Below are 17376 nucleotides of genomic sequence, written 5' to 3' on the forward strand. Positions count from 1 at the left end.
CTGTGACTCAAGTGGTAGAGTGCTAACTTTGAGCAAAAAGAAGCCAGGGACAGTACTCAGGCCCTGAGTCCAAGCCCCAGGACTGGCAAAATAAAAATAAAATCCATCCTTTCAGAACCTTTTGTGTGTGGTGCTGGACATTAAACCTAGGGCCTAGTTTTACCAATGAGCTGTACCTCTAGCAAGTGCTTTTCAGGCCCAAAGTCGTAGCCACTTGCTAAAGGCACAGGACATAGTATAGAAGGTAGGCTTATTATTTTTAATGCCTTCATAGTGTCAGTGGAAGGTGTTGGATGGGACTCAGCTTTTAATTAACCTCTAAAGTGTTCAGCAATGGCTGACTACCCAAACTGTAACCTACAGGGAGGGGGAAACTAGATGCTGACAATCTCTTCTCATTTCAACACAAATGCCACATTCACCCAACCAAATGCAGGAAGTTTCAAGTCCTCTCTTTTCCGTAAGTTAATCAGCAAAGGATCCAAAAACAAGGGGATCCAAATGGGATAAGAAGTAAATTTGCTGGAACATTTAATTCGCTAGGAACCTGAACAGGTACAGGGTAGACTGGTTCAGCCAACACCCTTTTAAGTAAAAATAGTTACAGTCTGTTTCTGTCAGTCCTGCAAAGAGCTCACCAGCCTCTCCACCCACTTTGTACTTTCAACTTTTGACTCCTGCCTAGGAGAGAACAAAGGGAACAACCATCTGAAACAAAAAAACGAAGTGTTGGTGTGTAGCTCAGTGGGGCGTGTAGTTCAGTTGTAGAGCAAACTCTGGGTTCAATCCACAGTACTCCCTCTCCCAATCATAGAACTTAATCTGTCTGAAAAGATCCCAGTCTTAAATACCCCTTTTAAACTTGCAATTAAGCAAAGCTGTTTGCATCTGAGGTAACTTGGGTACCCAGTTTTAGGTCCTACTTGTTTCTTTCCTACAATGCACATGAGCTTCTCTTCTACATGGGAGAACAGGCTGATTACCTAAGAGCCCTCTCTTACGTGGCGGCCCTCTAGTAGATTTATCTCCTGTGGCTTCCATGAGTTATTACTCAGCAATTGTGAACAGCAACTGATCAGATTTGTCTATGGTTACTCATAAATGAGAAATGTCCCAATACCCCATAGTCATTCTCATGGTGTTACTAGGTCTACACACAGGAGGAGCCAATTCATCCCAGTAATACAATAGCTTAAATAAACAACTTAGGAGGAAGTTAGCCATTTTCAATAACATGTCCACAAAGACCAAAGAGGAAGTCTGAAGCTTCCTTAGTAGCAACAGGAACCAGGTGACAAGTCTGAAGTCCCAAGAAGGGACAAGAAAGGGTGAGCCAAATTCCAAAGGCAGCCAGTTCAACAGTACACCCTACCTGATGGGTATGTCCTCAGGCCGCTGCTATTTCTTAAGTATCTTGTGACACACATATTCATGTAATCAAGAATGCCATTTAGGGCTTTCTGCCCTGCCAGTGACCTGGTCTGGGGCATGTTGTGACTATCCTTGAGCCCTTACTACCAACATTCCATGTACTAAGCCTCACTGGATTATGAAAAAAAAAAAAAAAGAGAGAGAGAGAGAGAGAGAGAGCAGGGAACTGGTGGTTCATACCTTTAACCCTAGCTATTCAAGATGCTGAGATCAGCCTGGGCAGCAAAGCTCATGAGACTCTCACATCTAATTAACCACCAAAAAGCCAGAAATGTAGCTGTGGCTCAAATGGTAGAATGCTAACCTGAAGCAAAAGCTAAAGTACCCAGGCCCTAAGTTCAAGTCCCAGTACTGGCACACACATACACACACACACAGGGTGAGAAGCAAGGGTAAGGTGTCACACACACACACACACACACACACACACACACACACACACACACACACGGTGAGAAGCAAGGGTAAGGTGTCACTCCTGAGACTGCCAACGTGCAGCGAGAAGGGTAGGTGTGGGTCGGACCCTTACCACACCCTTCTTCAATTCTATGCTTCAAGTCTTCAATTCTATATTTTAAAAATACTACTTGGCTTACAATTGTACAACTTTTGGAAGATACACAAATAATTATTCATACAATAGATCGTACTTGATTACCAACCACTCCCTGAGCATCTTGGTCTCACCCCACCCACTACACAATTATAGCAAAGATCAAACAAAACCCACAAGTCCTGAAGATCCTACTAGCTCCCACAGCCTTCAATGCAATTAAGAGCAAAGTCAAAAGGGGGAGCTGGACAAGATCAAGGTGAGAGGTGAAAGTCAACCACACAACAAAGAAAACTATACTTTATTAATCTGGAAAACAAAAAATTGGGAACAAAGAGTTTTTTTTAAAAAAAGGAATGGCTAGAAGTAAGTGCAAGTGGTCATGAGGAAGGGATGAGATGAGTGTACTACATCTTTCTTTGTGCCTGAGAAATAGCTCAGTACACTCCACTCTCACTTCCCTTCCCCATATGCCCTCACACCAAAAGCCAATACAATCGCAGCTCCAGGGACATAGCCGGGCTTTTCTGCACTCTGTAGCTGATTTCACCCTCAGCCCTGGGCAGTCATGTTGGATCTTCACTGGAGAAATTTTAGGTTTTCCGGCCACAGGTCTGCTCCCCAAAGCAGCAGTTTCCACTCCTGGAGAAGCTGTCTCCTATTTCATTCGGCAGAGCAGCCAGGGGCCCTTGGTCAAAGCCCCAACCTCAAAGAAAAATGTCAAACCTTTAGAACTAGTTATTTTATTAAATGATATTAATACACATTTCAAAAGGATCTCATTGTTGTTGCCTCTAAAGCATGTAGTTTTCCAAACTAAACACGTGAGAATATCAATCCAACTTATCTAATTTAAATATTAACAGGCACCCCACCAATAAAAAAAAAAGAGGAGGAAGCAGTAATTTACAGCAGCTTCAAAATTGTTAACAGCTGAAGCTTAATTCTGCATGAACAGGTAACTCCAAGACTGATAGTGGCTATTTTGCAATTATGGAAGTTTATCCTAGTCACAAGGTCTAGATAGATAGGTTCGCTGTACTATGTATCTCACTGTATTCCTATGATAGGATGAGTCCTATTCTGTTCACTTTACCCTCTCCAATTAAAAACCAATTTACGATTTACTTGGACTCGAGGGAGAGCCTTGAGGGAGCAGGGAGAACGCTCTCATTTAAGCTGACCCAAGAGTAATCTCTTACAGAATACTTCAGGGACCCTATTTCTGATACCGTATCACTGAATTTTAAACGATACTAGTGTTTTCAGTAGAATTCTTTGTCTGTGATTTTATAGTGAGTACCAAGGACCTTAGACAACTTCTCATATGCTTTCATATGGAATCATGTCCTTGCTAAGACACACTATATTAATGCATTCTTTAAAAAATATGTTTATTTTTTAAAACTTGGATGAAATACAAAAGCCAGAGCATGGTCACAGAGTTTAAATCACAGACACAGAAAGAATAAAACCCTTTTGTTTCATGTTTTATGAATACCAGAATTTTTTTTGTTTTACTATATCACATATATACATTGTTGTCTTCTTTTACTATTGTAGACAGATTTCCTTAATAGCCAGGAGCCTCATACATATCCTCACTTCCATTCTGAAACAAATGTACTGAGGCTCTTCTGGCAAAACTGAATTATCACACACACAAAACAAACACACGCCTCTTAAAAGTCCATCTTTGACCTGTACAGCATCTTCCTTTCATGTAGAACCATCATACTTTTGAGGACAATTACCCTGTCCCAACATCCAGGAAGCTACTTTCCTGATATCCCTACCTTTTCTGATAAAATCAAATGGTCAGTGAGCCTTTTCAAGTAAACACTACATTTAGTTTAAACAAGAGCAGCAGAAAGAATTCACATTCTTTTATTCTAGAATGAAAAATCATCCCACTTAATTTCTACAAAAATGTCAACTTTGCAAGTAAAATAGAATACCCCTACTCCCACCCCCACTTTCTCTTTTATACTTTTTTGTTTTGTTTTTTGCTATACAAATGTCTTAGTACTCAATATAACTCTACTTCTTTTGCTTTGCTATACTATATACCCCATCCCACACACGAGGTCATGATATCATGCATTTTTGTGGGGAGAGCTACAGACAGGGCAGAGGCTTGAGAGGGTTAAAGAAAGAACAGCTGGCTTAAGCCCAGATAGGCATTAGGGAGATCTGCCACATCCTAACCACAGAACACCAGGTGAACTCAAAATAAATAACATGAAATACATTACACAAACTCCCAAGCTATGATGCACACCTGGTTTAGGCTGCTCCTTCTTTTAAAAGCAGGTTTATTCTGAGATAAAGAATGGTCTTCTCTTACGACATTGCCCACTTTCTTCCATCTTGTATTTCACAGAGAAATCCAAAAACCTCCTGTATTTCCCTATGGGCTAGTTCTACACTAACTTTAGAGAGAATACACAAATCTTGCTAGGATTCGCTTAAAAACTCTCAGTACTGTTTTATTCACTTAGCTGGAGATTATCAGTGTATGTCTCGATGTAAATTACTGAATTAAAAATTGTAATAAGCAACATTTGCCTTTTAGTGTCCCTAGATACAAAGATATAAACACCCAAAGTACAGTGATTGTCTTTTTTCCCAAGTATTGGTTGTAGAATACAAACAAATCTTTTAATTTGGGGAGAAGGAAACACTTCTCATGTAAAATGACTAAGGGCACAAATGTTCTTTACTCCTATTGGGGGTTGGGGTGGGAGAAGGTGGAGACTTATCTAAGCTTGAGCCTTGACATGTATCAAGCTGCTATTTCCAGAGCCTGTCAATTTGGACTTATCAAGTCCTTCTGTTTCTCTGTAAAGACATGTAGAGTAATGATCACCTGTTTCTAAGACACACCTAAAGAGGTACAATACAAAGATACTACCAAATCTCCTTTGAAATATCAAGAACAAGGGTGAATTGAGGACGGGGACAAGGGGAAAGGAATACAAAGACAAAATAGTTTCCTTTCTCTAACAGGTAATGTTTACTGAAAACCACCAATGAGTATCACATTAGGGAGCCCAATGGTAAAAATTAAGGTCTACTTCTTGTTTAAAAATGCAGGGATATTTCAATTGCACCTCTATGTCAACTGTGGCAGCGTTGTAGCCAAAATAGAAATGGTAACTGGAGTAAGAAAAAGAAAGAAAAGCAGGAGACACGGGCTTATACAAGATGTGTGGCAACTACTGGAACATTTCCTATTCTTTCTCTTTTACAAAGGACAGATCACATCACACCGAAAAACCAAAACACAGTTCCTTTCTTAGCTGTTTATACTGTAGTCACACTTTTAACTTTGAAATTATATTCAGCTTCCTCAATTCCATTCAATAGAAAAAAGGAAAACTTTCTACTCCAAAGTGACTGCCTGATAGTACTTTAGAGGAGGAAGTGAGTTTTAAAAAAATTAAGATGTTAGCAGAGCAAAGAACTCAATTTTAGTATCTTTAAAAACAAAACCAAACCTGACAGGCCCAAGGTCTCCCACATTTCCTTCCTCAAAATATCACCTATTGGCTATCAGCAGGACAGCAAACATAAGAAAGGCAGGGGACAGGAGCCCTAGAGTACTAAACAGGCCAAGCCCCAAATAACACCCCAACATTGCACATCATCATCACCTGTACTGATGGAAGTTTTATTTCAATGTAGTAATACTCTCCAATCGATGGGACAGAACTTGGTTTTCCTCTCCTCCCAGAACCATGGCCAAATGCAGTGGCTTTGGTTGTGTTTATTTCTTCTTTTTAAAAATACAAACGATTTGGGGAAGGAAGGTAGTAGGTGCAGTGGGAGAGAGGACTGGATGGAATAGTAAAATAGAAGTATGTGTACTTTTTAATTTGGAAAAGAGGACCTTCATTAAAAAATAATAAATCAAAGGAGGGAAAACAAATAAAAACAACAACAAACCAAACTCCTACTTCCAATGCTCTCTGAACTGTTCAAATTGCCTTTCCCTTGGTTTCCAAATCAGTACCTGGGAGGGAAGAATGGGCGTTTTGGTGCAAAGAACGGAGGGCCCCTAGCAAAAGGTGGCCTGGGTCTTTTTAAGCTGTGGAATGGGTCTCTGCCAAGAAAAGGCTCCCTGGGCCTAAAGTCTGGCCTGGGACTCCGTAAGATCATACCACTCCGGCTGATGGTGTCTCTGTGTGAGGGACCCAGGAGGGGGCCAGTGCTGCTGTTGCTGATGCCCCCACCGCCGCCATGGGCTGCACCCAGGTGCTCCAGAGAATGGGAGGGTAGGCTCAGGCTCTCGCGTACACGGCTAAGGCCAGGGCCGTTGAGGTCCCGTTGGGTGGGGCCCACATGGTCCCTGGGTCCTGTGAGCACCCCAAAATGCTCAGCCAGGGCCCCTTGAAGGAGAGAACTATGGTCCTTGGGGAATACTGCCACAGCCCCTGCCACTCCATGTTCTGCCAATGGTGGGGTTGGGAAGGGAATAACCCCCGAGTGGTCAACTGGAGGTGGCGGGGGTGGAGTAGCAAAGGGGACACCACTCCCACCACTGCTATGTTCCCCAGGGGGAGGAGGGGGCGGGGTTGGGAAGGACACTCCGCTGTGCTCGCTAGGAGGAGGCGGTGGGGCAGCGTGAGCCAGGGCCGCCTCTTTTGTGAAGGGGTTCGAAAGATCCACAGAGGGCAGATGAGTGGGCGCATCTCGAGAGAAAATACCGCCATGATCCTTAGGAGGGGCCGGCGGGGCGGACGATGGCCCCACTGGCTCTCTCTGGAAGGGTGCCCCATGTTCCAAGGGGGATGGGGGGAGATGATGCTCAAATGTTGAGTTGAAACTGTTGGAACGAAAGCTGCCGACACTCTCCTGAAATTGGGGTGCCCGTTCCTTGTAGGGTGTAGTTTTAAAGCCAGTGAGGCCTCCGCTGCCCCCACCCCCAAGGGATGCCAACTCGGAGGCACTTGAGGGACCATTGTCAAAAGAGCTGCCTGATGTGCTCAGATCAAACCAACCCACCCTGGAAGCCTCACGCCCATGTCCTCTATTTCCCTTCCCAGGAACTCGGATGGACTCTACCGTCTGTATTGGCTCCCCTGACATCCTCCTATTGGCTGCATTATGGTAACCCAGAGTTTCTATAGGGGCCCCCTTTTCTTCCGTGCTATCAGGCAAGTCTAAGCAGGAGGAGGAGACACGGGTTTCTATGCGATAGTGCTCTTCCTGTTGCTGCTCAGTGGCCGTCAAACTGGGCTGGGTGAGGCTTGAGAGGCTGACACCATCGCTTGAAGCGCCCTTGTTGGAGGTCTGGACAAAATGCTTATCGTCTGAGGGCTTGCGGGAGGCATTTTTAAGCATATTCTTAAACTCAATCGTCGACGTGGTAGAAATGGTGGAGGCCAGGACTTTCTCCATGCCTGATGCCGGTGGGTGGACCGTGGGAGCGGCAAGGGTACTCTGCGGAGAGAAGAGGGAACGATGTGGAACGGGGTGAGGAGAGTCTGGGTACTGCTTCTGTGGCAAACTGAGATGTCCAGTGGTAGACTGAGACAAGCTATTGTGGTTGGAGTCAGGGGTGAAAAATGAATCATTCTTACTCGGCGATGGTGACCGTTCAGACCCAGGTTCGTTCCCTCTTATGTTGAAGGCACCAAATAGACCAGGGGAAGATGAGAGACGGTCACAGTTCTCACTAGAGTCCAGGAGAGCTCTTACAGATGGAGGGAAGGCAGACTTTACCCCAAATTCTTGAGCCCTGTGGCTATAACTGGACAGGATTGGCTGGTATTCAGTGGCATCAGAAAGCTTGCTTGCTTTCAGAATTGATTTGGCTGGTTTCTTCTCTAGGTTCATCATAGCAGAGGGTGGAGGCCCTGAATACTCAAAATCTCGGTAATCTTCATCTTCTTGGAAAGAAGTATCTGGAAAGAACTTTTCCTGTGAAGAGTCCATCAGGGAAGATGGTCTCTCCATTCCATCAGAAGACTGCTTATAGGGAGATTCACTGCCCAGGCCAAAGGGTCGATACGTAGATGAAGAATTGGAGAGCTCCCGGGAGTAGCTATCCTCTCTCCCAGGGGGTGGAGATCTTGTACTACTTGGGGTTGAGGAACCAGGGCTAATGATCTTAGAAAGCAAGGACATAGTATCTACACTGCTGGACGTGGGCTTGTCCATCATCTCATCCTGGGTAGGTGTTCCACTCCGCTCATCCCGTACCGGGGTTCCATCGATGTTGTCTATTGAGGTGCTAGTAGGACCACGCTGCAAGTCTGATGGATGACTCTCCGCTGAGGCACTGGACCCCAAACTGCTCAGGATTGGGATGTTTAGGTTTAAGCCACTGAAACCAGGATTGCCTTTTAGGAAGTTATGGATCTTCATTTCCAGGCTTGGGGAGGTGGACTCTGACTCTAGCTTTGGCTTGGAAACCTCTGAAGACTGGCATATGGCAACTTCAGTAGGTGGAGCAGCAGGGCTACTATTGTGGGTACCTGTAAACCCTAGAGAATTAGCAGGTAGTTTAAAAGTAGTGCTTGGGAGCCCTGGGTTGTGTCCAATTGATGTCTTATTGGCAGAAGTTGAAGAGACTTCAGAAGTTGATGAATTAGGAGAATAGCTGAAGCTTTTGGGAATAAAAGATGGGGTATTGGAAGGCAGATTTCTTCCCTTTATGGTAGACACTGTGGTGTTGGCCGGGGAGGATGAAATGTTCTGGGATGCAGCTTCAGTGGCTGGAACTGGATTCCCAGTAACACTCTGAAGTAAAGATGACAGGCCTGTAGAAACAAAGATTAGAGGAATTAAAGAAAACGCCCTTCTGTATAATAAAAACAATGTCCGTTTTTTAGATATTATCTTTTCATTCCGGTGGGAACCAGAGAAGACTTCAAAATACGAAGCCAAAGGGAATTCAAATCAAGCAAGCAATGCCAAAATGTCACAGAAATGGGTCCTACTTCCCAATCTAAGATAGCAAATCATTGAAATGTTTCCAATACAGTCCAGAACAAGGCCAACAATAAAAGGCAACAGGAAGGGCAGGATTTTAATGTCAGAACCATTCACAGATTAAATAAAGCTATGTAGGAAGAGAATGGAAGCAAAATTATTCTTAAAATAACACTTTAAGCCAGTATTTCTTTTGTTTTTCAAAGTACAGGGATGTGAATGCAGGGTTTCTTGTTTGTTAGGTGCCACTGAGCCAGGCTTCCCACTTTAAGCAAGTAATTTATTTTATTTTTTGGTGCTGGTCCTGGGGCTTCAACTCCAGGCTTAACTGTTGTCCTTAAGCTTTTATGTTCAAGGCTAGCACTCTACCACTTGGGCCTCAGCTCCATTTCCAGCTTTTTGGTGGCTTATTGAAGATAAGCCTCATAGACTTTCCTGCCTGGGCTGGCTTTGAGTCACTATACTCAGATCTCAGCCTCCTGAGTAGCTAGGGTTACAGGTGTGAGCCACTGGTGCCAGGTTATAGTATTTCTTAGTGTTTGATCTAAGGAAATTGTTCTCTAAGTTCAGCCCAGCCCCAAAATTCAACAAATAAACAAAAAACAAGACAGGCAAAAGTGAACAGGGAATACTTTTGCTATCTCTTGTTAGACTGGTGTTATCTTTTTGAGAAATATTTGCTGTTCTCTCTTCGCTTTCTCAGGTGGGGAGGGGTAGGGAGGAGATTTGAGACTGTTTCACTATTGTAGTCTAAGATGACCTCAACTGGAGATCCCCTTGCTTCAGTCTCCCGAGTGCTGGGATCACAGATGTGTGTGACCATGTCAGGTTATAATGTTTTATTTTGGTGGAGGTGGTGGGGGTGAACAAGGTCTCACCCAGACTCTTCTGGAACTTCCTATGTAGCCTAGGCTGGTCTTGAAATGGACATTCTCCTACCACAGCTTCCTGAGTAACAGAGTTACAGGTGAGTAGGATGACTATACTTAGCTATACAAAGCATTTTCAAAAAACATTTCAAAAAACATCAGACAAGGAGCCAGGTGCCACTGGCACATGTCTATAAACTATTTGGAAGGCAGAGATTAAGAAAATCATAGTTCAAGGCCAGCCCAGGCAAAAAGTTTGCGAGACTCCTCAGTGAGTACCTGGACATGTTAGCAGTGTCTATCATCCTTTGTTGGAGGCTGAGATCCAGGGGATCAGGGTTCCAAGTTAGCTCAGGCAAAAAGTTTGCAAGATCCCACCACAACAGAAAAGGTGAAATATAGTGGCATGCTGGCTGGCTGTAGCAGGAAGCATAAATAGGAAGATTGTGGTCTAAGCCATCTTTGGCAAAGGATAAGACCCTATTTCAAAACTAGCCACAACCAAAAAGGGTTGGAAGCTGGTGGCTCACGCCTATAATTTTAATTATTCTGGAGGCTGAGATATTAGGACTAAGGTTCCAAGCTAGCCTGGGCAGAAAAATCTGCAAGACTTATCTTCAATTAATTACCAAAGGGGACCAAAGGAGAGCTGTAGAAGAGTGCTAGCTAGCAGTGAGCAAAAAACTTCAGGGACAGTGCCCAGGCTGTGAGTTTAAGCACCAGGATGGGCACATGCATACCAAAACAGGGTTGGAAGCATGGCTCAGTTGCCTAGAACTGTCCAATTAATCAATAACCAGCCAGCGCCAGTGGCCCCCACACATAATCCTGAGATCTGTGGATCACTGTTCAAATCCCAGCATGGGCAGGAAAATCTATTAGATTCCTTTCTTTTTGTTCATGGGGCTTGAACTCAGGGCCGGGGCACTGTCTCCAAGCTCTTCTGTGCAAGGCTAGCACTCTGCCACTTTGAACTAAAGCATCACTTCTGGTTTTCTGGTGGTTAACTGGAGGTAAGAGTCTCACGGACTTTCCTGCCCGGGCTGCTTCAAACTGTGATCCTCAGCTCTCAGCTTCCTGAGTAGCTAGGATTACAGGCATGAACCACTAGTGCCTAGTCTATGAGACTCTTACGTCCCCCCAATTAACCAAAGCCAGTAGTAGAACCTTGACTGAAAAAGCTAAGGGGACAATGCCCATGCCCTGAGTTCAAGCCCCAGTACCAGCATAATCAACCAATACAAAAAGGTAACATAAAACTATTAATTCAATATTTTGTTAACCTTTACTCAATTTCTGGTCACATATTTAAAAATTTCACCCAAAATTATAGCTTTTAAGTCACCAAATACATTGGAGCTCTTTTAGTAATGAAAATTAATGCTGACCCATATTTGCTAAGAGATTTAAGGTGTACATTTTTTGTTTTGTTGTATTTTGTCCAGACAGGATCTCAGTTATCATAGGCTGACTCAGAACTCACTACTAAGCTCAGGTTGGCCCTGAGTAACTTGTGATCAGCTTATCTCAGCCTCTCCAGTCATGAGATTAAAGGCTGCATCTGAAGAATTTTAAGCCCATCCTTCTAAATAATGTTGCTATTCAATAAGCTTAACTCCAATAGTCATAAACAATTGAAATACTGTCAAATTCTGTTATCCTCCTGAAAAATATAAAGCATATTTCATTAAAAAAAAGTTTCCTAGCCAGCTGCTGGTGGCTCACACCTATAATCCTAGCTACACAGGAGGCTGACATCTGAGGATCACAGTTCAAAGTCAGTCTGGGCAGGAAAGTCCATGAGACTTTCATATCCAATAAACTACTCAGAAAAAGCTAGAAGCGGAGCTGTGGCTCCAGTGGTAGAGTGCTAGCCTTGAGCCCTAAGAGGCTCATGGACAGCGCCCAGGCCCTGAATTCAAGCCCCATAACAGACCCCCCACCACAAAAAAAAAAATCTCACCCCTCAATAATTCCCAATAGTCACAGTTCTCATCAAACCCAGAAGCACTCAAGCATTAGAATGTGAAAATATTCACACTTGTGATTAACCTGAGGGCCTTGCACATACAAGGTAAGCACTCTATCCCAATTTCTCCCTTTAAAAAAAAAATTAGAGACAAGGTCTTTCATATTGTGTGTGTGTGTGTGTGTGTGTGTGTGTGTGTGTGTGTGTGTGTGTGTGTGTATTACAGGGCTAGGAAATGAAACACTAAGACTTGATTCTGAACAGCTAGGATTACAGGCATGAGCCACTAACTGGTGCCTGGATCCTACTCAGACTTTTTTTCTTTGGTAGGTCATAGAGCTTGAACTGGGGACTGTCCCTGAGCTCTTTTGCACCACAGTGCCACTTCTCATTTTCTGGTGGTTCATTGGAGATAAAGAGTCTCATGGACTTTTTGGGCTGGCTTTGAACTGTGATTCTCAAATCTCAGCCTCCTGGGTAGTAAGGATATAGCGTGAGCCACCAGAGCCTGGCTTCAAATTTTTGATAATAGGTAAAATTGTCTTTTACCACTAACAAGTTGTAGGAAATCTATCAATAGAGCTGTGGATGATATCACCAGAACAAAATACTAAGCGTTTTTTTTTTTTTTTGCCAGTCCTGGGCCTTGGACTCAGGGCCTGAGCACTGTCCCTGGCTTCTTTTTGCTCAAGGCTAGCACTCTGCCACTTGAGTCACAGCGCCACTTCTGGCCGTTTTCTGTATATGTGGTGCTGGAGAATTGAACCCAGGGCTTCAAGTATACGAGGCAAGCACTCTTGCCACTAGGCCATATCCCCAGCTCCTTTTTTTTTTTTTTTTTTTACAGATTTTAAATAACATATGTATGTACATTGCTAGATATAATTCTTTGAAAAGTTAAGGAGAAATCTATTTCCTGTTCATAAAGAACCACATTACTATTCCACAAAGGTTATGTTCTGAAGTTCTCATTTTGTCAGAATACATTTAGTTCTATTCAAATTTTGCCTGATGAGAAAGTTCATGATATGATACTGCTATAGTAGTCTAAAGTAGAAGGTTTCTGTTTTGTTCTGTGTGTGGTAGATATACTAAGGCTTGAACTCCGGGGCCATGTGGTGTTAACCTGGTCACACTGTCTCACTGACCTTTAGTTTCCTTAAATGAAAGGGAAGGTATCAGACTAGAGTATTTAAAGTCTCTTTCAGTTTTGACATTTGGTAATTCTATAACTGCCACATGGTAAATGATAAATGTAAGACAATAACGACTGAAGGTATTACACATTTTATGGCTTTGGATTCCTACTACTGAAATTCAGTATTATGCCAGAGACAACCATGCATAATTCAAGTTCCTCTGGCACATGTCAGTTTACCTTGTAGTGCAGGGGCTGACTGAGTCTGGGTTTTGGAAAGAGCAGACAGAATGCTCTCTGGGGTGATCTCCACCTTCGAGAGGATATTTGCCAGAGGGTTCTGAGAAGTTGTTGTGGCAGGTGCAGGTGGTTTCAAGCCACTGGTGATGTTGCTGGGACTGGTAGGAGTTCCTGGAGAAGGTCTTGATGCAGGACTGACCCCTGGTGGCAGAAAGACGAACTCAAGAAAATGCAATTCAAACTGTACTTTTTTTTTTTTTTGCCAGTCCTGGGCCTTGGACTCAGGGCCTGAGCACTATCCCTGGCTTCTTTTTGCTCAAGGCTAGCACTCGGCCACTTGAGCCACAGCACCACTTCTGGCCATTTTCTGTATATGTGGTGCTGGGGAATCGAACCGAGGGCTTCTTGTATACGAGGCAAGCGCTCTTGCCACTAGGCCATATCCCCAGCCCCAAACTGTACTTTTAATTCATGACACTTTGCACTTACTCCAGTGAGCTTGGTAAGTCTAATAATAACTCTTCTGTGAATGATTCACAAAAGATTCCTTACTACGACATATACAAAGAAAAAACTCTGAAGATTGAATTAAGATTTGCTGCTTTTACTTGGAACATCCTTAAAACAAACAAATATTAAGTTACTTTCATAAAAACCCACTAGTTTTCAGAGCCCAAATAAAGAGAGCAGGGAAATCTACTCAACATTTTTTTTTTTTGTGTGTGTGTGTGTGCCAGTATTGAGGCTTGTACTTAGGAGTGGGCCTACACACTATCCCTTTGCTTTTTTATTCAAGGCTGGCACTCTACCACTTAAACCAAAGCTCCACTTTTGGGTTTGATGGTAGACTTTTCCTGCCAGGACTGGCTTCAAACCTTGATCCTCAAATCTCAGCCTCCTGAGTAGCTAGGATTACAGGCATGAGCCATTGGTTTGGGTCTTTTTCCTCTATCAGATGCTACCAACACATCAGAACCTTGCTGGTGCTCAGTGAAGACAGATGGTCGAATGATCAGTCACTTCAACTGCACAACTCTTGCCACTGAATATCTCCATGTGCTAGGTTAGTAATTTGCTTCTGAAATGGCCTTTAAAATAAGATTTATATAAGCAACCTCTGTTTATATGTTTACATTTTAAAATACTAGGTAGATTCTTTTTTTACCAGTCCTGGCTTCTTTTTGCTCAAGACTAGCACTCTGCCACTTGAGCCACAGCGCTACCTCTGGTTTTCTATATATGTGGTGCTGGGGAATCGAACCCAAGGCTTCATGTATATGAACCAGGCAAACACTCTTGCCACTAGGCCATATTCCCAGCCCGGTAGATTCTTAATATAGTAAAAAAGGCATATAAAGATATAACAAAAATAAACATTTGATTTGTTAAAAAAAATGATAAAACTATGAGCAAATATTTTACAAGAAATAACCAAATGAAAAAAATTTTTTTTTTTTTTTTTTTTTTTTTGCCAGTCGTGGGGCTTGAACTCAGGGCTTGAGCACTGTCCCTGGCTAGTACTCTGCCACTTGAGCCACAGCGCCACTTCTGGCCATTTTCTATATATGTGGTGCTGAGGAATCGAACCCAGGGCTTCATATATACGAGGCAAGCACTCTTGCCACTAGGCCATATCCCCAGCCTTAACATTTTTAATCAGAAGAATACATTGAAACAAACAACTTCTAAAGGTTTGAATAGGACATATAAATCAAACAAAACTGAGAACGTGAGGAGCAATGGAAATGTCCATACAATAGGTACACAAAGTAGTACATTCTTAGATACTAATTTAGTTATAACATTAATAAAAAATAATTTAAAAAATCTACATACCCTTCACACACACCTTTTTTGAGTGACATTCCTGGAAGCTTGAATTTGGCCTAGGCGCAGTCCTTGAGCTCTTGTTAATTCTCTATCCCTTGAGCCCCAGCTCTATTTCTGGCTTTTTGGTAGTTAACTAGTGATAAAGAGTCTCACAGACTTTCCTATCCAGGCTGGTTTCAAACCATAATCCTCAGATATCAGCTTCCCAAGGAGCTAGGCTTACAGCTGTAAGCCACTGGCACCAGGACTACGTGACCATCTTTGAGGCTCTCCACCTTTTAGGAATATATTTAATTATTTATGATGAAAGGAAAGGACTGTGATTCCTTCAAAATAATTCAGACTGGGTAGGGAACAGATGAAGTAAGATTTGGTGTGGTTATCACACTGTAGCTAAGTGGTAAGTACATGAGAATGATACACTCTTGTGTATTTCCTTTCTTGTGCTGGTACTGCGGCTTGATCTCGGGGCCTGGCCCCTGGATTCTGTGCTCAAGACTAGCACTATACCACTTGAGCCACATTTCTACTTCCAGCTTTTTGGTGATAACTGAAGATAAGAGTCTCATGGACTTTCCTGCCTGGTCTGGCTTTGAACCACAATCCTCAGATCTTCGCTTCCTGAGCAGGCTTACAGGCCTGAGCCACCTATGCCTAGCTAATTTTGCATATTTTCATTTAGATTTTTTAAAATTAAAATTATCCATTAATAAAACCAAACAAATTACCCAAAATATGTATATACTTATCAATTCTTTATAATTTCTTTTAGATGAAAGGTCTCATTATGTAGTCCAGGCTGGCCTTGAACTCTACCCTTTTGCCTCAGTCTCCTGAGTGTTGAGATTATAGACCCATACCACTACATTTGGCCCTCCTCATCAATTCATCTAGAAAGACTTCATAAAATTTTATCATCCAGATTTTTTATTATAGTATTTCTTTTTAACAGTGGAAAGATAAACAAATAAATGTCTAATAATGAGATAAATTATCAAACACTATATAGCTATTAAAATGTATTTAATATTTAATAACATAAGAATGTTCATATGTTAACTTTTAAGTAGCTGTTTTTAAGACAATATATATAGACAATACGTTTCAATTAAGAAAAATTATTACAAAGATTTAATCCCCCAAACACTCACACATATATATGTATATATATAACTTATATATGTAAACATAAGTGGCTTCCTTTAGAATTGCAGGTTTCTGTTTATTTTCTAAAATATTTGGTTTTATTGTATTTTTAACAAAAAATTTCAACAATATTTACCACCAACAAAAACAGAATAATGGTCGGGGGAAAAATACATCAGTTACAATCAGTTTTTGTATCCTCTTCACTGGGTTACTTACCAGTATTTTTCATGACTGATGTCAGGCTGCTAAGGATGGAACTGATCTTTGCCAGATCCACATTAGCCAGGTTTGGCAAAGCCAAAGCTGGGGAAGGGGGCAGAAGAGAAGTATTCACAGGCTTTGCAAGAGGCGCAGTTGCTGTCATGGTCACAGGAACAGGAGCACACGAAGAGGCCTTCGAGGTACTTTCTGTTGGCTTTGTAGGTACAGAAGTAGAGACTGACTTCTCCATAGGTTTTTCCTTCCTGTCCTCCACTGTTTCAATAAACAAGAAGCAATAAGATATTCAATGTTTTTCAGACTTTGTTTCCAACATCAAATAATATGTCCTAATATTTTCTGACCAGAGAATAAAAAGCGCGCGCGCGTGTGCGCACGTGTGTGTGTTGTGTTTGTGTGTGTGTGTGTGTGTGTTTTATTTTTTGTGGTGCTGGTCCCGGGGCTTTCTTTGCTCAAGGCTAGTGTTCTACCACTTAAGCCACAGCACCATTTTTGGCGGTTAATTAAAAGAGTCTTGGACTTTCCTGCCCAGGCTATGAACCGCAATCTTCAGATCTCAGCCTCCTGAGTAGTCAGGATTACAGGCATGATCCACCGGCACCCAACAAACTTTGGAATTCTTGACAGTCAAGTTTAACAGGGTGGGGATGGGGGGTGGCTGGGCTGGGAATATGGCCTAGTGGCAACAGTGCTTGCCTCACGTACATGAAGCCCTGGGTTCCATTTCTCAGTATAACATATATAGAAAAAAGCCAGGATTGGCGCTGAGGCTCAAGTGGTCACGTGCTAGCCTTGAGCAAAAAGAAGCCAGGGACAGTGCTGAGGATCTGAGTTCAAGGCCTGAGCACTGTCCCTGGCTTCCAGTAGGACTCTACCTCTTGAGCCACAGCGCCACTTCTGGCTTTTTCTAAATATGTGGTGCTTAGGAATCGAAACCAGGGCTTCATGTATACGAGATGAGCACTTTACCACTAGGCCATATTCCCAGCTCCAGTCTCATGGACTTTTCTGCTCAGGCTGGCTAGAACTGCAATCCTCA

General features: G+C 42.7%; 1 protein-coding gene across 5 annotated transcripts in view; it reads right to left on the reverse strand.

The window, feature by feature from the left end:
* Positions 1-1835: 1835 nt before the first annotated feature.
* Rprd2 (regulation of nuclear pre-mRNA domain containing 2) overlaps positions 1836-17376 on the reverse strand; it is a 66277-nt gene continuing 50736 nt past the window's right edge. For 3 of the 5 annotated variants that reach the window (XM_048356457.1, XM_048356456.1, XM_048356458.1), the window contains 3 exons: positions 16335-16592; positions 13140-13340; positions 1836-8751 (listed from right to left, as the gene is read on the reverse strand). In XM_048356457.1, coding sequence (XP_048212414.1) covers positions 5993-8751; positions 13140-13340; positions 16335-16592 — 3218 coding nt within the window. In that variant the 3' untranslated portion in view covers positions 1836-5992. The remainder of the gene's footprint in view (positions 8752-13139; positions 13341-16334; positions 16593-17376) is intronic. The other 2 variants (XM_048356460.1, XM_048356459.1) reach the window with 1 other exon arrangement.

Source organism: Perognathus longimembris, chromosome 11 (assembly GCF_023159225.1).
Source record: "Perognathus longimembris pacificus isolate PPM17 chromosome 11, ASM2315922v1, whole genome shotgun sequence".
Classification (NCBI taxonomy): Eukaryota; Metazoa; Chordata; class Mammalia; order Rodentia; family Heteromyidae; genus Perognathus; species Perognathus longimembris.